General features: G+C 46.7%; 1 protein-coding gene across 4 annotated transcripts in view; it reads right to left on the bottom strand.

Annotated features, from left to right (window-relative positions):
* Nucleotides 1-25,989, bottom strand: part of CACNG2 (calcium voltage-gated channel auxiliary subunit gamma 2) — a 57,775-nt gene that overhangs the window by 1,687 nt on the left and 30,099 nt on the right. For all 4 annotated transcript variants that reach the window (XM_048945076.1, XM_048945085.1, XM_048945066.1 and 1 more), the window contains one exon: nt 2,134-2,217. In XM_048945076.1, the coding sequence (XP_048801033.1) occupies nt 2,134-2,217 (84 nt within the window). The remainder of the gene's footprint in view (nt 1-2,133; nt 2,218-25,989) is intronic.

Below are 25,989 nucleotides of genomic sequence, written 5' to 3'. Positions count from 1 at the left end.
ACATTTTCTGGTGCAAGAATAGACTTTTTTCAAAGACCTTGCTGGTGTTTGAGTCCTACCAGGCAGAAGAAATGGGCTCTTTGAGTGGGGGGCCAAGCCCCCTGCTGGTGTGTTGAGAATGCAATAAGCAGGGATAAACCTCTCGCTTGCTTTCCATCTCTCCTTGGCTGAGTTTCAGGGAACAGGAGAGTGATAATAACCATCTTAATAGCTTCTGGAAGGCAAGGCAGAATTCAACAAGGTGAAGCTAAATGGAGGTGAGCAAATATCAAGCCAGCATCCTCTGTTTGGAAGGTTTCTAGAGGGACGCTCACAACCCTGCTCTGACCTTATCAGTTTTAACTGGGTCTTATTTCAGAAATTCCCACATGCTAGGAGAACCAGAATGTGCCCGCTGATGTGGGGAGCTGCAGGCAGCGTGAAAAGTGTGAGGGTAGGCCCTGCTTCCCGCTCCTTGGAAGGACCAAGGAAGCAAGAGATGGGCAAGGTTTCATCTGGTTTTCTGGATCCTTGGGTCTAAAGACAAAAGGATTTGTGATGGTATTTGGATGCTCATAGCATCTGCCTATTTTCTAACTTCATGTTAGCAAGTGAACACAGGGATGCCGCTGCTTCCTCTCTAATGGATGTTTAATTCTCAGAAACATGAGATACCTTCTGAAGAGGTCTGACAGGCATCAAGTCTAAGCCCTTCTAGATAGGCCACGGGCATCTGTCCCATGATTATTGTAGTCCTTGAACCGAAGGGATCACTTAAGTTGATAACAATGAATACCCTCCCAGCTGCCCTTGCCAGCACAACCACCCATGGACTCAATTTGGCAGAAGGCTTGGGGAAAAGGCTGCTTGGTGGGGTCCTTATGCAGCCAGGCAGCAGAAGCCCAACTTCCTCAAGGACAGACCTCAGGAGTCCTTAACTAAGTGGCCAAACCCACTTTGAATCTAATTTTTCAAAAATGTTCTGTCTTAGGACACTCTCAGGTCCTGGCATTGGCCAGATTTTGTGGGTTTTGTTCCCTCTGAGAGAATGAATCCACAGCTCTTGGGATGCTCACTCCCTACCCCAGCTCTCCTTCCTGAAGTTCAAAGGATGCTTGCAGTTTCCTCACTCCCAAACAGTAAGAGTGCAAGCAGTAAGAGCCATCTCTTTTCATATACGAATGAGCTTTTCAGAGTCTAAATTCTCTCTCTCACCTCTGTCACAGGGCTGGGTCTCCACATCTGGCTTCCAGCACAGCTGGCTGACAAGGAGCAGCTTTGATATGCTGCTGGTCTTTGGAGACCTCTGGTGCTTCACCTTGGGAGGTCAAAATCTCTTGTCTCAGATTCCTGAACGGAGAAGATCTCTTCTCATGGTGCCAAAAGATGCTGTGAGTGTGCAGAGGGTGGAAAAGAAAGCAAGGGGGCAGACCTGGGAGGGGCAGTGACTCCTGTTCAGCTGAGCTCTCAGGGTAGGAGGAAGTGGTGGCTCATTGCCAGCTGGGGTGATGTGTGCTGTGGGTCTGCTCTGTAGAAACGCAGTGTTTGGAGAGAGGTGGAACAAGAGAGAAATGTGTGTCTCCATTCACTGCAGTCCAGAAGAATTTCTTAGATCTGATGCAATCAGAGTATGAGATAAGGAAGCACAACCTTGTTCTATGTGAAGTGGGCATGTTTGGGCAGAGAGGATGCTTGAGTTAGGTCAGTGATACAGAGGGGAGCTCTGGTATTCCTGTACCCAGGATTTGGCTGCAGAATCAGCTGCAACTATGAAGGATGGCCCCTGCAGCCCTCCTCTGTCCCCATGCCTCTCGCCCACTGAGGGGCTCAGAAACTGCTATTGTCACGTGCCAAACTGATGCATTTGGGTTAGAAGACTCTGGGTTTATATCACAATGAATTGCTGCTAATAAGAAATTGGTTGTCATGACACTTGACTTGTCTCAATGGCAGGTGCCAGGGAGGTGAGACTGCAGCCAGATGCAAGGACTCAGTGGATCTGGGGGGGCCCTGCCCACCTCTCACAGCCGTCCCTCCCTCCACCCCCTGAGCTCCACAGGATCCAGGATCTGCACTGCACTGTTTTCAGAGAGCAAAAGGCACCCGATGACAGCACCTATGAGCAGTTTCTGGGAAAAGGGCCTGTGGACTTACGGAGGAAATATTCTGCTGTATCGGCTTCATAATCTGCATCCTCAGGGAAGTGATCGATTTGCTTACACAGACCTTTAAAATTCCCTAGGGAACAAGAGAAAAAAAGAACAAATGAGAACACCAGCAACCTCCTTGAAGGAGCAACTGCCCTCTGTGTTGCTCCTTACTCCCTCCCTTCCTTTCTCCCAGGCAGCATGCACACTCACATGGGGACCATTAGCTGCTGTCCTCACATGCTCACACACCCATCTCTCTCTTCTTTGTACAGGAACACGGGCCGGACACAGACTGATGTCTACTTGGCCCAGTGTCCCTTGCTCTGGGATTTGGAAGCACTGGAGGTTTTGGCCATGCATGGACAAGGGGTCTGTCCCGCCTCTGTAGGAGGTGGAACTGGAGTCACAGATGGCAAAACTCATGGGTTAGCATCCCTTTTCTTGGCATCGACTTGAAACAACTTCAGGTGTTTGCATAGTTACAGAGAGGCCAATTCTCCACTTGAATTTCACCTGGCATAGCCTCGGTGAATTCCAGTGGTGTTGCATACAGAGGGCTGATTGTATTTGTGCAGAGAAGTGTTTGTTTTCCTCTGCTGTGAATTTGCTATACCTATTCATTTCACTGGCAGGATATGTTCCATTGTTCCGCTGTTGTACGAGAAGAACAAAAGCTCCTAATCTACTTGCTCCGTATGACTGCCTGCTTTGTGTGCCTTTAGCAGGCCTCCTCTTATGTCTGCTCACAGATTAAGCCTGCAAGAAGTTCGGCGTGAGTGTTGGGGTGCAGCCCTGCAGCCAAGGAGCCCATGTGCTGGGGGAACCAAATCTTCTGCTGTGGTTGAGAATCTGGGTCACTCACAGATTCACCAAGCTGGTGAAAATCCCCCATACAGGTTACTTCTACCAGCCTCTCATCTAAATCCACGGGGCACCCTCTTTAACTCACTCTACGACCAGCAAAGCCATCTCACCAGAAGGCCTGAGAGATCTTCACAGTCCATCATCATCTGAGATTTCTACCAGTCTCTTCTTTTCAACACTTGTGTCACTCTCCTCTTGAAATCAGCAATACCACAGCAGATTGGTAATCTTTGAGCATAGTCATCATCATGGCCATTGGTTGACTGGACATTGATTAGTATATTGAGGTACCTAGTTGTTCATGTTGGTACAAGGATCTTTGGGAAGGAGGACCACAGTACCCAAGTGGGTGCATGGCTAGGCATGGCAGTCCCAGGGGCCCCTTGCTGGAGATCAGCCATCAGTGTTTCAAACTGACTGAGCCCTCAGCAAGGGACTTTACAGCCTGAATGCTGAGAATGACAAGTGTTGTGGCAACCTGAGAAACCTGCTCTGCCATCCTTGCCCAGCCATGGTACCAGCTGGGTGTGCAGGGCAGGGGATTTTGAAGCTACCACAACTGTAGATGTTGCCTCCAGGAACGGTTGTTTGTGAGGAACCTAGAGCTCTTCCAGGCTAACTCTTGCCAGACTGAGACCTCAGGCACCATGTCAGGTTCCTGAGTCATGTCTCGAAAGATTTGTTCCAGATGATTTCCAATGGTCTCTCAGGTATTTGGGAATATGTAGAAACATAGATGATTCTCCCTGGGCTTTTCTCCAGGCAAAGCCTTGCTTGAACAAGGTTTGGGAGACTGCACAGACTGAAGTTTCTCTGAGTCAGCCGCTATGCTTGGCTCTTCTGAGTCCTGTCAGTTTTTGCCTGGTACTTGTGAGATTCATATCACCATTCGCTGTTAGTACAAGGAGCACCCAAGAAGAGGAGAGGAGTGTGTGTAAAAGGTAAGCACTAGGAGGAGAAAGTAGGAACAAAGCCTCTCCGTGTATCTCTGAAGTGTTATTCCTACATCTAACCCATGGGTTATAAGTTATTAATCACCCTTCCACAGTGCAGTTACCTCAAGTGTCTGCTTCTCAGCCATGGCTCTCCTGGAGGGAAAGATCCACAGCCAAGCAAATTTCCCCACTACACTCTCACCTGCTACTTGCCCACACAGTACAAGGCAAGTGGACAGGCAGGCTCTTTGAAAAAACCTGCTCCCAGTGCTGGATGTCCGAAGTGTTCTGCTGCTGATGCTCAGCAGGGCGTTTGGCCATTGGGCTGTCCAAACCCGCTTGCTTAAAATGCCGTGGCACTGAGGAGCTGCTTTTCACCCTGGGATGATGTGCTGCTCTGGTCTGGTCCTGGTTCAGCCCCACTGGTGTTCATGAGGGCAGCGTGGGCAACGCTGGTCCCATTGAGTTGCTGCTGTCTGTGATACAAGCATGGAGCTGTGGCTCCAGAAGACAGATGCTTGCCTGTGCTGCCACAGCTTCTCCTCCAATGCCTCCTAGCTCATTTGGGCAATGGATGGAGAAAGAAGGCAGAATTTAGGTCATTAACATGGTGACTGGGAATAGAGAACAAGATTCAGTTTCTGTCCTGCCACAGGCGTGCTGCTGAAACCATTTCTTATCTCTGCCTTGGAGACCCACCTCATGAGATGGGGGGACAGCACTGCTCTGCCTTGCACTCCTCCAGAGGGCGCAGGGTGGCTGCACGGCTGTCACAGGCTGTATGTGTGCTCAGGGCAGATGCGACGGCTCAGAAATCAGCTCAGTGTGGAGCAGTCGCCTCTCATGCCAAGACGGCTTGGCAATCCTCTCCTGGACATCTGTGGCCCGCTGGGATGGTGGGACAGCCTCCCCAGCTCCTGTGCCAGTGGAAGCCCCTCAGCCACTTGTGGGGAGGGGTTTAGAAAAGCTCAGCAGTGTTTCAGAAGTCTGACACAAGGCCCTTCTCCCATTCCGCACATGCCGTTTGCAAAGCCAGGGAGGGAAGAACCATGTTCCACACCACGGTTAGTACCCCTGAATGCCTGTGCATGAGCACATCTCTATTTTGGAGGATGTGCAGGACTCTGGGACCCCTTTAAGGAGAGAGGAAAGATGTATCTTCATACATACTCATGTCCTTTTGCCCTTCCCATTCTTCCTGATGAACTATTTCATGCTGTGAACCCCAGGCAGGTGTTGAGCACTGTGACTTTGCAAGCCCACAAGAAACTCAAGCTACGCATTTCCACCCTCTCATTGCAGCTCTCCCAGCTTCCAGTTCTCCCCTCAACCTCCAGATCCTCCTCCCATTTCTCAGACTCATTCTCTACAGCCAACTCCTTCCATCCAATGTTGCTGTGGGGCTCCTGGGGCAGCCTGATTTTGGATGTGCAGAGCAGCTGGGGAAGAGCTCTGACTTGTCTCAGGGCCAAAAAAGTGTGGTTGCCCAGGTCCATGGAAAACACCCCTAGCCTCTGACATGGTGTCAGCCTTCTGACACCATGGCAATATTCCAGAGCATCCCCCAAGATGTTGCTGGGTGTCCTTCAGTCAGACTCCGAGCATTTACCTACCCAAACTTTGGAAAGCTTGGGAGCAGAGGCAGCGCTTTGCGCTCTGACGTGCCACAGTGCCAAGAGGGACTCTACGTCTAAAACGCATAGACATCAGCATTGACTGAGTACTTGGTCTCAGAGAGGCCTCCTGCAAGGCGGCCAGCCACCGTTTGGGTACATGCTGTCTATGCAGGGCAGCTGGCAGCTGCCGGCTCTGCTGCAGCGCGAGCCGGACCAAGTTACCCCTGATGGGAACCTGGCTCAGTGCTGTTGATGGCACGGTTTATTTTTGTGCTGCTTTGTACAGCCCTGGCTTTTTCAGAAGTCTCGACTGCCTGCGGAGTGCAATCCGTTGGCAAATAGTAAGTTCCGAAGAATACAAAGCTGCTCCCTTCCCACAGGGAGAAGGGAATGCTTTTAGGTGGTCAGGACTGTACATCTGAAAACTGGGAGCCAGAGGGAGAGACATCCAAAAGGAGAGAAACAGACAAAGAGGGAAGAGAACAGAAAGACCTGTTTTTCCCAGAATGATTTGTGGTATTTCCATTTACGGAAAAAAGCAATCCACTGAAAGCTTTCCTTTAGCCTCCCTCTCTAATTTAGCAGAGGTTTTGGCATGGTGGCTTCTGGAGAAATAAATAAAGGTGGCTGGATATAGCTGTTGTCTCTAAAAGCTCAGAATGATGGCTCAGTGTTAGCCAAGGATTCAGCACCTCCACACATTTCCTGTATCATTTTAGCAAGTCACTTAACCCCACTCTTCTGTCACAGACAGAGCGAATAATGGTATTTCCCTGCCTTGGGGAAACAGCCTGAGGATATCTGTATTAGAAACATGAAGGAGATCAGACACTGGAGCTGTTTGGGACAGATATTTCTCCGCACTTTCCAGTTCTAACATAACGTGCTCCTCCTTGACATGACCTTCTCTCAGATGAACACGTGAAAGACCTCCCAAATCCACACTTGTGATTCCTGCCTTTAGAAGTAATTGTCATTGCAGATTAAATTGGTATTTACTATTTGCCCATGCAAGAAATGAGGAAAATGGCACAGGAAGGACAGGAGGGAGGACACAGAGCTCAAACATTTCTTTCTGCTCCAAGATTCTGTTTCTGAGATTATACCCTTTGGGACCAGGTGGCGAAGCTCGGAACTTGGAGGACAAATTCCAGTGCTGTATGGCAAACTGCTGGTATGTGAGCTTTACAAGTATTGCCAAAGGACTTGCAAGCCAGGAGAGGAAGTTTGCCATCGCTGTCCCAAAATGGCGCTGTGATACCAGTGGGGTGGGAAATGGAGTCTGCAGGGCTTAGCCTGGGGAAATACTGGAGATCCTCTGAGAACTAAAGGCCATCAGAAGCCTCACCACCTTCTCACGTAAATGCAGCATGCCTGCTTTGATGTGGCCTTCTCCAACATAAACGTGCAGCAGTGCATATGTTAAACAAAAAACCAACAAAACCCTAGCAACATAACCAGTATGCTGCATACATAATTCTCTCCCTGGGGAGAGGATAAAAGAACAAACCACATGTGACTGATATCAAGCCCCATCACTTAATGTGCCACTGGAAATCATTCAGATATTGTGGCAAAGAAGACTGTAAAAGGACTGATGCAAAATAGAAATTGATCTTACAGTTATTAAAGAATATCCCCCCTGCCTACGAGGGAGAGCCATTATATCAGCTCTCCTCACCTTATCATTAATAATCGTGTTTATTACAGCTGCTGCTAAGGATCAGATAATAAAGAGGTTTTTCTGCAGTATAATGGTACAAACACTGCCTTACAGTGCCTTGAGGAGCCTGAAGGAAGGGCTATATCGCACTGCATTATCCATGACCAACACTGCAGCAGTAAGCAGCCTGACAGGAGCAATTCTGGGGGGATGACTCGGGTTGGGAGGCAGTTCGTAGATGGAAATTGAAGCACTGACACAGGTGGGCAGGGGATGAAAAAGTGAGCCACCAGCACCAGAGAGGAAAAGGTGAGCAGAGCCAGGTTCCCATCGTGGCCTCGTGGTGCTGGGTCTCCTCCCGGGCACCAGGCCTCCCTGCCTCCTCCTCCCACTCCACAGCCTCTGGAGGGAGGTGCAACAGAAGCAAAACCTATACTTAAGAATACCCAAAGATTTCCATTTATAAGCACCTTTTTGTTATAGGCTTGTAATTTTCAAGAACGTTCGTGCCATTGCTTGGAATTTCCCCTGCTTTGTCACAGGCAGAGGAGGGGATTGGCTGAGGAACTGGGCAAAAGCTCTGGAAGGCGTTTTGGTGCAGAGACAAATCCAGCACGTTTGAGCTTTATAAGCTAAAGCATTGCGGGTGGCTGGTTTTCAGGCACTGCTAGACATCTGTCCAAGTTACAAATTAAAAAACCTAACACAGCGATAATAAAAGTCATTCAAAAAATCCTTCTCTTCTTTTTTTTTTTGCATACGTTCAGTACAAACATTTCCCCTGGTAATCAATTGCCTCTATTTTCTAGACGTAGCCAGAATCAAACCTGAGCTGAATTTCTTCTAAAAACAGTAATAAGCAGAAAAACATTGTAGGCTTAGCTAAAGCTATGGGTAAGTTCACTCCTCCTAATGTTGTATTTCTTGCATTTCCCAGCTGGAATGGCAAATAGTTTTACATCTACATATACAGCAATTGCATGTTGTGGTTTCATGTAGACACATCAATGAAGGCATTTGAGTTTCTCTTGCTGTTGTTTTCCTTTGTGGTTTGATGGATGTGTGAAGCACTGACAGCGTCTGTGATTCCTCAACAAATTGTTTAGGAACTAATTCTGCAGAGACTGGTGCACAAAACCTTGTGAACTTCCACGTGCACAAGACCTGCCACAGGGTTTTCAAGGTATGTCAGCAGAGCTGATAGAAGTTATTGCCTTTTCCTTTAAGAAGAAGCAAAACGGGTCTGCAGATGAGCTGAGAACCAGAAAAGGGATTGAGAAAAGGGTTTTAAAGTATCTGAGCTTGGATGTTGCAGTGCCATGTTGGGGTTTAACCTTCCAGAGCACAAGTGGAGCACCAGAGCTGCCAGGTGAAAGGTGGAGGAATGAGAGGACAGGATGGTCAGGGCATAGAGAGAAGTGCTGACGAAACAGAAAGGGCAGATGAAAGAAACTGAGATATTTGGGAAGAAAAAAAAAAAAAGAAACACAGCTAAACCCAAACTGGCAATTTGTAGCAAGAACATTTGTGTGTGTGTGGAAAATGAGTCAAATGTGACACTACAACTGTGAGCCGAGTGACAGGAAGGGTGATGCAATTATCTGCAGTGAGAGAGAAATGATGTGCATAAGGTGTGGGAGGAGAGGAGCTGCTCCATCGCTACCACGGGCAATCCCAAGCTGCGGCAGCACATCCAGATGTCAGGGGAAGGGAGATACTAATGGAAGCCTGGGGGGAAAGGGGTGGATGGGATGAAGGGAGTGTTTAAGAGCTGTTGCTTCTTTTTTTTTCTGTTTTTTTTTCCCTTGTCACGGCAGCAATATTGCAACTAGGACAGTTTTTATATACAGGGATACAACATCAAACTCTCAGAAAGCAGAACGTGTAAACATCATCCCAGCTGATGGGGACGTAGGCACTGAACAGCCTCCAACCTGAACTGAAAGCACTCTGCTCAGCTGAGCCTGGTCCTCCCCAGAAGCACACAGAGGAAATCCTTGTGGCAGAAGATTTATGGTTCAGCTCATCTGCTGGGGTTGCATTTTCTCCCCGGACAAAGCTACGGTGCTGATCTGTGTGTATACATTGGAGTACAGGGCCAGGTTTGCCCTGGAAGGTCATGTTTTGGGTGGGTGGCGAGCTCATAACTCTAGGGGTGATCGGAAGTCATGGCACACAGATACCAACACTCACAATTGCAGTGCCATGGTCAGAAGGCTTTGTGACCACCATTTCATTAGTCATTTTTAAATTATGAAGGAGGAGAAAAGGCAACTCAAATTTTTCACCTCCAACCCTACGCTGCATTTATCTCTGACATTTCCTGCTGGATCTATAGGGAGAGGCTGTCCTCAGCTGAACTGGTGCAAACCCAGTGTGACCCTGAGCTGCTCCTTCAGCAGATATGGTCACAACTGAGTGAGGAATTAGGCTCAGCTGGCAATTAGCTTATGAAGTATGTGGTGCGCTTTAGGGTCCTTCAGGATGCAAAGTGCTAGATAAAAATTAGTTATTAATAATAAAAACATCCGAGTACCCCAGGGAAATAATCCAGAGAGTGGAGAAAACCAAGGACAACGGCAGCTTTTGCTCCATCCTCCATATCCTCTGCCCTTTCGGCACTGCTGCCCCTCTGCAAGCCCCTCTAGGGCTTGGTAAGATCCCATCCCGTGTGCTTAGTAATTGATATCTATAATGAAAACTGGGAGATTAGCCACAGTTGCAAGACTTGGGGTGATTGGCTTTGCTGGGCATGCAAACCCTCTTTTGGCTAGGAGGCAAGTATGGAGATGGTTTTAGGCAAGAAAGCAGAGCAAGGGCAAGGCTGGCTTTCCTCCAGCATGTCTGACACTGGGGGAACCCAGAGCCCTTCACGCAAGGCTGAGGAATGTCCCCCAGTGTGGGGCTGTCGCACTCGAGCGCAGCTGCCATTATGTGCTTACTGAGCTTGCCCAGGGTTTGCCCAGACAGGGAGCATCTCTAATCCCTTTAAGATAAAGTGCCCTGGGTATTTTGCTGTCCCTTCAGGAAACAAATGCCCCCAAAGCAATAAAGAAAACAGGGGGAGAATGGGGCAGATGTGATGCACAGCAAGCCCATTCTTGCCAGCAGCTGGGAACAAAGCTATTGGTGTCTCCAATGGTTGGAGAGGGAGCCTCCCACCCCGGCAATGTCCCATTGCTGGGAATAGCCCTCATTGCAGCCCTTTCCCCAGTCCAAAATATGCTAGCAAGCATAGCTTACACCATGTGGAGCTGAATGAGGTATTACATCTAAGTATGGCATTCAGCTGTGCCACAGCTCCCGACATCACCAGGTGAGCGAGTGCTGCTCTGACTAGGTGCTCCTAATCTACAGCAAACACCAGATGTCGGAGGAGGTATTGCACAGATTTAATTTCAGGTCCCTTCATTGTGCAGCTAGAGAAAACAAATGCCAACCCTCTCAAGCAGTGTTAGCTTTCGGAGGCTGCTATTAGAACATTAATAATTTTATTATTATTATTTGTCCTGAGTTGCAGATACCCCGGTGCTTTATAAGGAGACAAAGTGCCTTGGCCCTCTCCTGAAGTGCCTGTAACAAAAGTTAGACTTAAGCACAGCACTGGGGTTATTTAACAAGCAAACAGTGCCAGCAGGGTGTTTGGAAGAGGGAGGTTTATAGCAGCACATGATCATGAGACATTTATGGTTGTGCGTGCGCCTGTATCCTGTTAAGTTTATGCTTGCTTTTAAAATGAAATCCACGGAGGGCAGAAGTGTGCCAGATTTAGGGATGATGCCTGCAAGAAAGGTGAGTGGAGGCCAGAGAGGGGAGGATGATTTGGAAAGGAGCAAGCAGATGGGAGGCTGTGAAGGATGAGCATTAAAGCCCCTGTGGCACGATGAGAGCAGGTAGGGCTGCTCAGCCATCAGAACCCCTTTGAAGCTTGACTGCAAGCTGTGCTGCTGCACCAATATTTTTTCATTCATTGAACACACTAATTCATTACGAAAGAGTCTGGATCTACTGCTAGGGCTAATCTCTGAAGCGTTTTCAGCTTTGCTACACGTAACATTGCTCTTGCGTCCTGGGGAGGAGGCTATTCATAACAGGATAAAATTTACTCACAGTACCAGACTGGGGAATATCATTTCTAACATGACCTGGTCCCGTTACACTCAGTTAGAAACCTGAAGGGCCGTTTCAGGGTTTTGAATCATGTCCGAGCCACCTATCATAGAACACCTCATGTGGCTGGGACCAGATTCCCTGGAGACGTGCCCATCAGAGCTTCTTGCCCCAAACTGCACCTCTCTGTCTGCCCCATATGTTGGGTAAGGTAGGTCTTGGATCTGAAGCTTGCTATGAAACCTGCAAAACCAGAATTTGTCTCCTGGAGGCTGGTCAAAACCTCCTCCAGGCTTGCCCATTTTCCCCTGAAAAAATTCTCAGTTCTTTCTAGAAACACTGAGCTGAAATTCCAGCCCCTTCCCCACTTTCTAATTGACTGCTGCACTGACAGCAGTCTGAGAAGCAACAGAGCCTTAAAATGCTGTGCTGCACCTCAGATCTTACCCTCGTGATCTTATCTTTGTGCTGGAGCTGCCTGTCAGGACGTGTGCCAAGATCAAAGAACTGCAGTGTTTCAGCCTCACTTTGTGTTTGCCTTTCCATGAGTAAACCCTTTTTTATTTTTTTCCTTGTGCTACAGCTGCAGCAGAAAGCCTTTCTCTCTAGCAGGTGGTCAGGGTTTTTCAGAGGAAATTTCTTTGAGGGTTACAGAGACTGTGACTTGATCACCTGAATTCCAGATGAATGAGGTGAATGCCTGAACTGTCGGCTCACTGACATTTTCAGTACATCAAACTCATGGTTTTGGTCTAGAAAAATCTTTTTTTTTCTTTTTTCTTTGTTGTCCCACCCAGTCTGCCTCTTTCCTCTATGAACCTCTCTCTGGTCCAAACTGTCTTTCCTCGAATGCTTTTAGTGAGCATCAGAACGAGATGTGGCCAAACTAAGACCAAACCATGCAAATACTTCTCCATGGCCAGCCTCCGCCCCTACAAAGGGCTTCTGCTGCAGTGTGCTTGGTGATGTGTAGCAAAGCAGAGGGGGTTAATACATCACAGCAAGAATGCTTGGCTTTGCCCAGCCACCGGGATCCTGTAACAACCTTGGTGCTTGGAGATTCCCCGGCAGGGAGGGGAGAAGATAGAGCATTTCTTGACTAGCTGGAAGCCCTGTGTACAGAATACCTGTGGAGACTGGCAGAGCAGCGTGCAAGCTGGGACTGGATGCCTTCCAAGCATCAGAACAAAACCGAGTCTCTCGGTGAAGGATGCTACATTTTGACAACGGGAAAGGAGCAGATAGACAAAGGGTGAGTGGGAGGGGAAAGCCTTTCCCTGCTAATGCTGTCTACTTGTATCATGAAGCATTATGTATTTCCACATGCCTTCATGTGTACATGGCACTTTACTGGCAGCTACAAAGGCAGACTCATACCGTAGAGTTTCATTATACACTGAACCATTATACACAAGACCCTGACCTTTGGGGCACCAGCTCAGCTCTTCCAAAGGGGGCTCCCAGCACTCAGGCATTTGGGCTGTGTCCACAAAGCCTGGATCCTGCTACTTGTAAAACCAATCACTGGGAATGTGATTAGGTCTGAGATGTGCAGGCTGGAATGAGGAAGCATCTGAGAAAGGTCACGAGCTAAACCATTGCATGTTCATGTCTTGTTTGCTCTTGGCTTTAGCTGGATATCTCTGAATCATTCCTCATTCTGAAGATGCAATGTAGTAAACAAAGTTAATAGTCAGAAGGGGAAACGCTTGCCAAGGACACAGGAGAAGTGGAAGTCATTAGCACAGGAAGACCAGCTGCACTGAATGAACCCTGAGGGTGGGTGGCAGGCAGGTGGCCAAGGCTGGGCTTGAGAGGGGGAAAGAGGAGCAGAGCTATGGCTTTAGGGACATGGAGCACCTAAGGAGTGGGAGATGTGCTGGGTCAGCACAAGGTAGAGTAAGGGACAAAGGGAACCGAGCCCCAGCAGAGCCACGTGAGGCCCTGGAAATGAAGTGAGGAGTTGAACTTTGATGTCGAAGGGGGCTGGGAGTCAACACAGGGATTTGAGCAGAGAGAGTGACACAAGTGGAACAGCGGGTAAGGAAAAGATAACGCTGCTGTGCACTAGACTTTCAGTGTGAGTATTAAGCCTACCCTACAGTCCTGCTGGGCCTCTACCTCTCCCAGAATTGAGTGGGTTTGTGTTTTCGTGATCTAGTCTGAATAACTGCAGCACTGCCTCTGGGTTGCTCCTGCCTAATCAATCACCCACACGTCGGGAGCGATAATTCCCAGGAGGAGGCGGTCATAGGGAAAGCGCTGTCTGCATGCAATGGGACGAGGCCGTGGGTGCACTGTGGGGCTGAGCATCTCCTATCCTGGCCTGCAGGCGTTGGGCACTACAGAGAGGAAGGCAGTGGGGTTCTGGGGAGATCAGTGCTGCTCTCTCTGCTGTTTATTGCAGTTTCTCTGGACCATGTCCAACTAAGAGTGCTCCCAGCAGAGCAGAACTGACAGCATAAGCAAGAAACCTCCCTATCCCTGTGGATCCCCCACAGGAGAATCTCCATCTCCCACCTTCTGTTCAGGGTAACATCTGGGACAGAAGGAGCAGAAATCTCACAGCAGTCCCTGAATGACAGTTTCTTTTCCTGAAACGTGTGGAAAACAAGAGCTAAAGGACATGCACCGTGGAAGATGGAAGGAGGATAGAATTCACCTCTGCATGGCAGCCGGGGACAGGATGTGCCAGCCTGGGCACCAGGTTTCAGGTTTAAGCTCAGTTAGATCACTGTGAGAGCAAGGACAGCATCCGCATCACTAAGCTGTGAAATGTGATGGATTCAGTTTCTGAAACTCTAAGTGGATCCTCCTCTATTTATATTTTTTTAAAACAGCTTAGCACTCCTTCACTCCTGAGACAGCATCCTGCTTATGAATTTCTTCTTTCTTACCTTCTACAATGCTTCAGATTTCTTACAGTCTTTGTTTTATTATTCTGTGGTACTCTATTTACTTCTCCTTCCTCCCCAAATATTGCCATGCAGTTCCTCTCCTTCAGCTTCCTGACCTCTGAGACTCTGCTTAATGAACCCAACTTTTCCATCCCTTCCCACTGCTGCCTTCCTGGGTTTGCACCACTTCTCTGTTGTCTCTTCATCTCAGGATCACACTGAACTTTTGATTGCCTTCAAACATTCTGCCTGCATGCCTACTAGTGTTCCTCTGCTCCCTGCTCCTCTGTGTAACTGGCTCCCTCCCTTCCTCTCAGTCTATTATGGCAATACCTGCAGAAATGCATAATCTCCATTTCTGTCCAACACTGGCTGCATTAAAGAGCAGAAAAAAAGTATCCGTCACTTCAAGGTCTTCTTCAAGATACTTTGTCCAGTCTCTGATTTTCAACCATTTGGCTCATACCTTTGGAAACGACAGCATGAACCCCTTCTCCGTGTCCAGCAGGAGACTTAGGGCAGTTCATTATGGGTAGTACTGCTCCTGTTCCTCCTTCATTTCTCTAGCTGCCATTAGCCCTTTCTCCTCATTTCTAAGACTCTGCTGTTCTTCCCAGAACACCCATGTTGTTCTCACTTAGTCTTTTTCCAGATATATACTTTTTTTTTTGTCTTTTAGTCACAGATTGCCCTGATTTAGCTCACCTAGACTTAACATCGCTCTTTCCAGAACCTTTCTCATGGCTCTCCTCCTACTCTCTTTGTGGCCTTGGAAGCATCTGACATAATTCATGCACTCAAGAAAACAACCACTTCTCTTGACCCTGGTACCTCTCATCATTTAGGCCTATCTCCTTACTCCGTCTTTTTACTTTACTCCTGATTCCAGTAATTCCTTAGCTTCTGGTGCACTGCTCAACTCTTTGAAAATAAGCCATTATCTGCTGTGCTCCCAGGCTCCTGCACTGACATCATCTTTCCATTTAACAAGCACCCAGATCCTCCTTATTCTTCATAGACTGCTCAAGAGAGTCACTCCCTCTTATCTCTCCGACATGACTGTCCTCAGCCACTTTCACTGTGGGTTCATGCAGACCGTAGTGCAGAAATCTAATGATCTCCTTGCTGCTAATGATGCCTGGTCCCATCTCTTTTTCACCTTGTGGCAGCTTTGTGAAATGGTTGCCCGCTCCATCCCTCTCAGGGTATTTATAGGGATCAGGGTATTCTGATTTCTTAGCAGCTGCTCAACTTTCAAGCACTTCTTCAGACAGAGATGCCTCTTCTGTTCTGGGATTCCTTCTCCAGGAATAAATGATCTTTTATGTATTTTTCTAATAAAAATGATTATCGTACTTAACATCCATTCTGGTTTACATCTGTAGAGCTCAGAAGTATTTGGAAAAATCAGTAAGCATCATTTTCTCCATTGTAGAGATGGAAAAGCTGAGTCACAGAGATATTAGGGCCAATATTTTCATGTGTTCATTCATTTTATGCATCTCAATTTCTGGGAATCCTGTCTGAAATAACCTAATTGCTTTGCTGTTGGACTTGAAAGGGAGCAGTAGGTCTTCAGCACCTTTGAACAATACCAAATAGAGCAGGAAGAGCAAAATATCTGAGAAGAGCACTCAGAAATGAGCAGCTATGAAAATGCAGTTGTATACTACCTGATCCCGATCACACAGAACTCATTTACTTCTGGCATCAGAGCCAGAGGCTCCATGCAGGTGCATATTGCTGCTTCTTGGTCTTCTTCTGCCTTAAGTGGTGGAGAGGTGGTGGTGCTGCAAAGCATCCAGGTATTCTAGAAGTTTCAAAATCAATCTGCCGTTTGTGTTGTGACATATCCAGACCTCCTCAGTTGTTTTTATACGTGCCCTGAGGAAGGGAGAAAACCCTGCCCTGTAGCACTGTAGCAGCTGGGCTTGCTGTCAAAATTATGAAAACATTGGTTCAGAATTCTTCTCACACAGCAAAGTTTTCACCCTGGATTTTCTCTATTTTAGCTGAGTGAACTAATTACTCGGCTCTTTTGATTGCCTCTTCCCTTTCTCTCCTAACTAGTGATCCCATCTTAGATCTAAGCAACCTTTTCCGCTGAGACTAGAAAGTATGTTCCAACAGAGAGCCAGCTTCAACAAACTGACTTCACAGATGAAAAATGTGTTTCAGAAGAAAATTCCTGTGAGCTCTACCAGTCACTTTTATGTCAATAATGCTCAAATGCACGTATCTTTCATATCTTCACTGGCTCTTCCCTGCTTACCTGCAGTACTTCTTGTGGAAGAAAGCGTCTGGATTTGTACCAGCTTTCCTCAGTTAACTCCCTCACAGCTGGAATAGGTGCTCTTAATCTAAAATGCCTCAGAAAATCCATCTTTCTGTTCTGTCCCTATTTGAGATCTAATCTGCGAATGCTAGGCATAACTTGGGCCTTATTTTTGTCCAGAGAAGCTGTGGGTGCCCCATCTCTGGAAGCAGTCAAGGACAAGTTGGATGAGGCAGCCTGAGCTGGTGGGACTTTGAGGTCCCTTCCAATCCAAACCATTCAATGATTCTACGTTTATTCTGAATTTTCAACTCATTTTCCCAACCTACTTATGTCCCAACTGCAGATCTACCGGTCCCCGTGTCTACAGTACAGTCTGACCTTTGCGGCCTTCTTGCTCCACGCTTTTCCAAATTGTGTGCACAAGAAGACAACAGTATTGCATCTTTGCCTGCTCATCTCAGACTCTTTGTTTCTCATGCATTTTGAGGCAAATTTTCAAATTCCTCTCCTTTGTTTCCAAAAGTGATTTGCTCCCGTCTGTGCCATTATTCACATTTCTCTGCCAGTGCCAATTTCCTCAGGGTCCCACACAGCTTCAGCTGTTGACCTATCTTTTTCAATTCTGCTTCTTTGGCCTGGACTCTCTCTCTACTCCCTCTGTCTTGATTTCAATTGATCTCAGATTTGCTTCCAATTGTTTTTTAAAACTTCATTCTTGTATTTTTCCACTGTGAAACAGGACAACCTACATTCTTCCAGCGCACAGAACAAATGTTACAAAAGATGGGATTTAAAAGCAGTGTAAGAGTACGATTCTGTGCCTGATCAGTAGAAAACCTTTCTCTTTTTTGAAGAGCCTGGGAGATGTTCAGTCCCACAAAACAATTAATCCTTACTCCCATCTGTTTTTAAATCTTTTTTGGAGGAAAGTCATAATTTCCCCTAATTTGTTTGTTGATTGACATTTTTTGACAACACAAGGTCACTTCAACCTCTGATTTGTTTGCTAAACTGTTTTTGCCAGCATTGCTTTAAGTATATGAGATGTGAAATTTAGAGGTTTTTTTTCTGACTGGGCACCTATTCTGAATGACTTTTAATCCGTGCAATCAACTGGAAATGGAAAATGTTTTACTTTCCATTGCTCCTTCCCCCCCAAAAAAGAAATGACTCCCCAGAGGAGCTATCTGGAAACAACTGCCATTGTGTGTAAGTTCTCAGTTTCCAACAAACAAACATTTCCAGTAACAATTTGATAGTGGCTCTAACTCATTAATAGCAAATACTGTTTCACTGTAGTTTCAACATCTGCTTTTTACAAACATGTTCACTTAAACGTTGCTGTTTGGGTGAAAATCCACGCCAGTAAATATGTTGCTGGAACACTCACAGAAGGCAGATTCAAATGGAGTGGGAACACAATCGAAGCAAATTTGTTTAACGTAAATTGAACGACCACACAGAAATGTTTAACGTGCTATTTACCAAAATCCATCTTCTCACGTGTCCCATGGTCACCACATAATTTTTGCAAAGTAAGACACCAGGTCCTGACAGTCCCATTGGATGGTGGGAGTTAACCAGCAGCGGGAGACGCAGCACACCGAGATTTCATTAGGAGAATAGCCTTAGAGGCTACTCCAAAATTCAGGTCACATACACTGTGCAGTCCAAATGTATGCATGCGCTCAGTCCCACTTTGACTGCAGCTGCAGAATCCCTCCTTGATGAAATAAGCCATTTAACAAAGAAAATGTGACTGGGGAATCAATACTTAAGGATAATGATGGGTAGAGGGTATGAATTGCTACCTTCTCCTGGCGGAAATATATCAGCTTTCTCAATTACTGGTCTACCCAGCTACATTTCTTTCCTTGGCTGCTCTAGGAATGCTTTTGCTGTGGCTCAGGGCAGCCTTGCAGGTGCTATTATCAGCACCACATTGCTATTTGGCTTACTGGGTGGCAAGGGACAGACATGGGGGAGTCTGGCGTTGGTAGAGATAGCTGAAGTTGTGTGAGTTATGTGCCGGCAGGATGGAGAAAATGACATATTACAGCAGCTCACACTGCCTCCAATTCGCTTAGCTCAAGCTGTGAATGCAGCCAAATGTATACGATTTGCCGGAGTTTTTATTACTTATAAGCTCCCATCTTCTCCATCCCAGCCTGCCAAACTGCTCTCGTGGCTCATTGGACAAAAGGCTCCTGAGTGAGGAAGTCCCGGAGCAAATTCCCAGATGTTGCATGCAGCGAAATGGCTGCAGTGCAGTCATGGCTGCGGGTAAATCAAGGTAGTAGAGGAGCCAGCGTTGCAAACATCTGATGAACCATACAAGAGAGAGCTGACAGAGCCGACAGTGCTACCGCATCCAGCTCTGGATCAATCGTGCTCCTGCACACCATTACATGCCTAACGTATAGATTATAAGCTAGCTATAAAACCGATAAGCAGCCCTTGAAAACACTTGCATTTCAGACCCAACAAAACTCCAAGCGCTCATCTACCATATGCAGCACTGCGACGCTGTGCTACAGGGTGTGCTAGTGAAAATAAGCACACAGATTGGGGGCTATTTGCAAAGCCATTTGACTGGGTTCCTCTGGCTGTGTAGCTCTGAGCAAGGACTAGAGAAGCCATCTCCAACACAGCCTCTGCTCCCAGCTGGGCACTGTGCTCTGGGATGTGGGATTTATAGAATCATGGAATCATGGAATCATGGAATCAGGGTGGATTCGGCTGGAAGCGATCTTAAAGATCATTGAGCCCCAACACTTGCTGTGGGCAGGGCTGCTTCCCCCCAGCTCAGGCTACCCAGAAACCCATCCAACCTGGCCTTGAACCTGCATGGATGGGGCACCCACAGCTCCTGGTCAGCCTGTGCCAGTGCCTCACCGCTCTCTAAGCAAAGAATTTCCTCCTGAGATCTAATGAAAATTTGGGAAGGTTTCTCTGGCTGGGTTTGCTTTGATTGAACTCGACCCAGAGTGGGCCAGATGAAAGCCTTTTTCTGTGTTTATCTAACACGTATCACAGCAGGGGATACTGCTTTCTGAAATACTTACTGTTTCTAATTACAACCCAGGGTTTTCCAGATCCATGGCATTGGCTGACAGACTGTCACGTGGTCTCAGATTGCTTTTTACTGTGTTTTTGTCCTCCCATTTGTCCATTGGGCCATTGAACTATTGAGCAGCCCTGGCTGACACAGTTTTCAGCCCTGGGACTTACAGCAGCAGATCCTCAGTGCATAGGAACTATGAACCCTTATCACATTCAGGGGAAAAAAAAAAAACAGTAGAGTTTTTTTATCTGAAATAGCGACGTATGTTGGTGTTGCTATTAAACCTTTCCTGACCAATTTGCACTGCATGACAAAACTACTAAACCCCCTGTGCTGTTGGTTAGGTGCTAATTTCCTACATAAAGTGCCAAACAAATGCAATTTCACAAGGATATTTTTCTTCTTGTCTCTCCTGCCATCAGCAGCTCATTGCCTCCTGGTGCAGAAATCCAAATCCAGCAGCACCCAAGCTAATCAAAGAGAGCTGCACTGGGTTCAGACACCTGCCCCTGGTTCCAGGGCTCTGAGGATGACCCTGATGGTTGGAAATGCCTCCAGGCTCACTCTGAAAGACATAAATTGCTGCAATATATACAACTCATGTAAGAGGTGACTCACAAAGAGGAATCTGCTCACGGACAGAGAAGAGGAGAGTCTCACATGCATCTGACTGCACGGGATAAGAAATAAAGTGTGTGTGAGATTTCACCTTCTGGTCCAGAGATGCACAAGAAATATTTCCATGGATTCACAACTTCTGTCCATCCATGAACTCTCAAGGGTCTTGGCAATGAAAATGACAAAGATTGCATTTTTCAATCTCCAGCCTCTCTCTACCTTTTTTGGAATACTTCTTTGATCTTCTGTGTGAAACCTCAGGAGTTCTGTTCTGTACCATTAGACACGACAAGACTCTGTCTTGATGTGTGTCTCTTTCTCTATACTTTTGTGCATCACTCTGGAGAAGTCATACAGTATGCCTTCTTTGGCTTTCTTACCCATCTGGCCCAGCAAAGCTTGGAGAGTATATTGGTTTAAGATCTAAGATGGGCTGTTTTCACTCCTGGATCAGTACACAAGGGGGGCTGCTAGAGTGAGGAGCAGGGATAGGTTTCAAAGATGTGGTGCACAAACCAACAAAATCAAAATATTAATTTTTAAAAAGCTGTATGCCTCTGGAAGTTTGAGAATCAGTGTTCTTTAGTGATATACAGCATTTGTTTGAAGTTCTACTGGGTTATGATATCAAACCTGACTCTCGCTATATAAAGTCCAAAGCAAACTGGCCTGGCCTCGTAACTGACCCTGCTCTGAGGTCCTGACCAGGGACTTTGTGAGGTCTCTTTCCACCAAAAGGCTTCAACCATCCTATAAGTCATCTTGACCAACACAGCTGTCTGACTGCCTTTTCTTTCTCAACATCAAGTTCCCTGTGATTGGAGGGTGTCTATAAGCAATCACAACCAGAGGTGAAAGTCAGTGTTATGTCATCCCAAAGCCTGGAAACCCAGTACTAAAATACATACACAGCATGATAATGGCCGGACTATAAATACCTACAGAGAAACTGTAAAATTTCATCCTGTCACGGGATCCAGCTGCTGAACTTGAGCTATAACTAGAACTTGCAAGGAGAAAAGGAATGAGATTGAAAACCATGCATAGGGAAAGACAGACTTTCCCAGACTAGCTGCATATTGACAGACATCTACAGGGCATCATCTATTAAAGAAGAAGCATACATATGAGTCTAAACATAGGGAAGGGTTGAGTGCTTCAGCAGATCCAATCCATTGGCTGGTCATGATGATAAGGCTTATCATAACTGATAAGCCTTTCAGTTCATTTGAGATGGAAATCCAGGCTTAAGATTTATAATGCATTACTATTTCCATCTTACTAGTGAAACCAAATGAGAGAAAATGACTGAAACTGAACTCCAACTCAGGCCACAGGTGCCTTTTTTAACTTGCGATAAACATGGGACCACCACATGTGAGAAGTGCTATCCACAAAGCAGGGAAAAGGGATTCCTGAAATCACAGAATCATAGAATCACAGAATGGTTTGGTTTGGAAGGGATCTTAAAGATCCAACCCCCTGCCATGGGCAGGACTGTCACCTGTCAGGTCAGGCTGCCCAGGGTCCCACCTAACCTGCCCTGGAGCACTTTGAGGGATAAGGCATCCACAAATCCTGATGAAGCAGTGCCAGCAGCCAAAATGCAATGCATTTCTTTGGAAAACATAAACTCATCTTGTAGTTCACAAGAAATTGCAGCAAATATACAAACCCCACTGATTCTTAAAACCAGCAGTAAGTCCTAGCTACTTTCCTCCTCAGCTGGGGGCATGGGGTTTCCTCAGAGGCTTGCCAGGTCACTTCTAGACGTGCACTTGCCGTACAAGAAAGAATAGGGGTTATTATCTTTGTCCCCTCTCCAGTGGGGTTTGTACAAATTCATTCAATTACTGCAGTGATGAGACTGGTACAGGCAATGGGGTCATGACTGCAGTTGCCTTGGACCTTCGAGGGTCTCTGGGGAATTGTAGCCCTCTTCTCTAGGAATGCAGCTGCACACTTTCAACCTGCATTTATCTGACAAAGCAGCACGTCTGGAATCGAAGTTCTGCACAACAGGATTCTTCATAATGGACTTGACAAATCTGGGGCAGTACAGAGAAAATCTCCTTGCAAGGGAACAGGTTCAGGTGCACTGACACGGATTTTCACTCTTCAGCAGATGGAGGGCTATTTGGAGGAGCAACACTGGAGATGGCGTTACTGCCAAGACCTGCACCCTGGGGTTGAGGGGAAGGGAACTGTTAAATGGTAAAGTTATGCTGTTAAGAAACTCTCAGATAACTCCAAATCCATTCCTCCACTCCAGCAGAAGGAATCAATGACCTTGAGCAGATATTTCTATTATGGGGTTAGAAAACTTAAATTAAAAAATTGTTGTCCTTGAGGAATGTGTGCAAGGAGAGTTATGAGAGATGTCCGAAGTAAGAATCTAAGATGAAGCAAGGCGATTACAGCTATCCAAGCAGATGGAAAGTGACAGTGCTGACTGGCCCAACATTCATTTGTATGTGGATGGTGTAGTCTGGGGATGAGCTGCCAGGGATGACTGAGCACGTTCTGTCCCTGAGGATTTCTATATGGGATCCTTAGTCCGGGATCTCCCTGTGAGCTCAGTGAAGTGTACACCAGTTCCAGACTGTGTTGCCATGCTCCATAACCTGTGGGAGATGAGCAGTGTAAGAACAGTCTCACAACCTTCATTCCTCTGCACTGAAGGAAATGTCCCAGGGAGGAGCAAAGTTCCACGGTAGTCATAAAGGAAAAAGCTAAGACGGGCACACTTCAGCTTCTGGTGAATGGCAAAAGGAGAGGGAAGAGCAAGCTTTTCCTGTGGTATGCTCCATCCTGCCAGCAGGCTTTGGACTGCTGAAGTACTGCTGAAGTACTGCTAACTCATTGTGGTAGTCTGCTTGCTAACTCCCCATGGATATAGGGGAGGAGCAAGGGCTCATTTGGGAAAAGCTAAAAAGAGAGGGAGTATGGAAAAGATGTTGGACGGCAACCCAAGGACAATCAGATGTAGTCATGATGCTTTGGCTGAGATATATACTGAATAATACTTCCGAGTTGCCCATAAAGTCAAGAACCTGGCATAGATGGCTCTGTATGCTAGCTCAGCATTTGTGTGCTATGGTGAGAATACCACAGGGACTCAGTCCATTTTCCTCATTGAAATGATCAACTCAAATAAAGTGAATTAACTTGATTTCCACCTCACCCTGCCTAAATCACCCTCCTTTGAAGTTCTCCTTCCTCATTCATGCTATGTCTGTGCCCTATATATAAAATCCATTGTGTCTCAAGGGCAGCTGGAGTAGAAACCACAGAAGGGACACAGAGGCCTTTTATCCTAAACAGACTTACACAGAAAATTAATCCCGTTTTGGGACACTGTAACAGCTTTCAGATTAGACAGTCAGAAGAAGGTAGCATGGCTGGACTGCTGACTGCACCTCTGCTTGCTGCCCTTGAAAGGGACTGATTCAGGGAACTCTGTTCACCCACAGTAAAATGCTCAGTGAGTGAAAGGAAGGTGCAAAACCTTGTTCTGGTGCTACGTAAGCATATCATGTAACTTAAACTGAGGGATCAGTTCAACTCTGTAACTGTGAGCAGGCATAACCATGTAGTGGAGTAAAATTCCTGTAAGGAGTAAGAATGGGTTTAGGGACTGACTTTTCTGTCATATCTCTCAGGAAGAAAATCTCAACAAAAGCCAGCAGTATTAATAAAAGCCAATTGGAACTTGATAGGAATTATTTTGCTGTTTTGTCAGCATTGGTTGGAACACAGGGATTTAGGAAGACTTTGTTTGTAGAAGCACATGTAGGAACACTGTGCTCTCTCCTCTGGGCTGTGAGATGCACAAACCTTTGGGAATTCGTATTTCTCTCAGGATCTGGTTCGTGTTCAGCTTTTCAGTCTTTTATGGGAGACCAAGAAACCCACTTCACTGGTACTCAATAACTGGATGAGAGGGCAAGAGCACAGATACAAGTCCTACCTGCATGCTCTGAGACCCAGAAGAATGGAAGGGAAATTTGGATTGCCAGCTCTAAACACTGCACTTCTTCTAAAAATCACCCCTATGAGCTAGAAGAGGAGAACCAGAAGGGATAAACACAGGAATTTTCTCAATGGGTTAACCTGCCGTGCTGCCAGCTGCAAAGGATGGTCCTTTTCAAACAATTAAATAGGTCACATCAGAGGAATGGAAAACAAGAAGGTGGGCTCTGTTGCCCACCGCTTGCTTCTGTTGTGCTGAGGCATCAGATTTGCACATCTTGCTAGCAGCTCTCCATATCCACAGGTCTGCCAGGCCTAGGGGAGCAGTGATTTAGTTGTGTGTCACGATGGTGTGAGGGTCCAGGGACTGGAGTGTGCAGGGGACATGGTAAGCAGGGACCAGCTCAGCATGTGGGGCTGAAATTTCCTAGTTGTATTTGCTGGTATTACACTTGGCTCTGACCACAGATATTTGCTCCTCCTTCTTGGTAGCACACAAACGCTTCCTCCCGTGTAAAAGGAAGGAGAAGGAAGAGCTCAGCTGCAGGGGAAAACAGAGAAATCACAGAGCGAGGGAGGGAGCAGTGGAGGAAGGAGCAGGTGTAGCATACGTCCTGCAAGGTCCATCTGTTCCTCATTAACCAGATGTCCCCCACCCACCTCCTGAAGTGCCATTGACTGTACATTGTCAGGACAAGAAGGGGATAACAATGCCACCATGGCGCAGACATTCATACACCAACAGGAGTCCTGCCATGCAGCCATCCTTCCCTCTACTGCCCTTCCAGATTGGATGCCAAGTCCCTCTTTTCCTAATCAGCTTTTAAACAGTTACATCCTCATAACGCTTCTTGCATTATAATTGCCATGTGTTTCATTCTGCTCCGAAAATGGCAAGTTATTTCAGCCCTGCTTATCAGAATCTGATCTTACTTCCTGTAAATGTGTCACCACTTCCTGAAGTATTTAAGCAGGAGAGAGTGAATCCTTGATCTGAAAAGTGATTTTTGGTTGCCAAACTTCATCATTTTAAGAGTCAGCAAGTCCTTGGATTCACACCTGTATCCAAAGAACAGCAAATAGATTTATGGACAATTCAACCTACTAAAGATTATTCAGAAATGCAGGAGGAGCCATAAATTACTTTGTCTATGTTGTTAGCCAAGGATCATTTATAATAAGAGCCCATCGAACCATCTTTACTCCAAGGGTGATCTGTGCATTGGTCTGTGTGTGGGCATGTCAACGGAGGAAGATTTTGTCTCACCCTAAGCTTTATTCACTGCCTGCTTATGGGAATTCTTCTCCATGTTCCTGATGAAACTAAAGCTCTCTGTCCTCTAAATCATACCCCATCACGGCTCATAAATTGCACTGTGCAATTGGAGCATCTGCTGAGCTGCAGCTGCAGATAATGCGATGCTTCCCTGTTTTCCTTCCACCTACAAAACCATGCAGATTTTGCTGCGCCCTGAGTCCCTGACATCAGAAAGACGACCTGCATCCTGATCTTCTCTTGATGGTCTGAGCTCCTGCTCAAAGAACTTGAATGGGTGGAGGAGATCCAGGTGAGCAGGCATCCTCCAGAACCAGCAGTCCAAGTCTCTTGCTTAGGCAAATGTCTCTACCTCATTCAAAGTCACTGTACCCACTGAGCTTTCAGTGCTACTGGATTAGCACTAGGTCTTCCCTGGATGTCAGTTTGGAATGTCAACTCAAGTTGTTCTGGGACCTCTTGTAAGAGCTGAGTGCCTCCTTGATGTTATAGTGTTGTTACATAGCTGTTGCTGAGGGAATAGTTTCAGTGTGAATGTGTACTTATTAGACGGGGGAGATCGTGAAG

Source organism: Lagopus muta, chromosome 1 (assembly GCF_023343835.1).
Source record: "Lagopus muta isolate bLagMut1 chromosome 1, bLagMut1 primary, whole genome shotgun sequence".
NCBI classification, from domain to species: domain Eukaryota; kingdom Metazoa; phylum Chordata; class Aves; order Galliformes; family Phasianidae; genus Lagopus; species Lagopus muta.
This window is presented reverse-complemented; position numbering and strand designations above follow the sequence as displayed.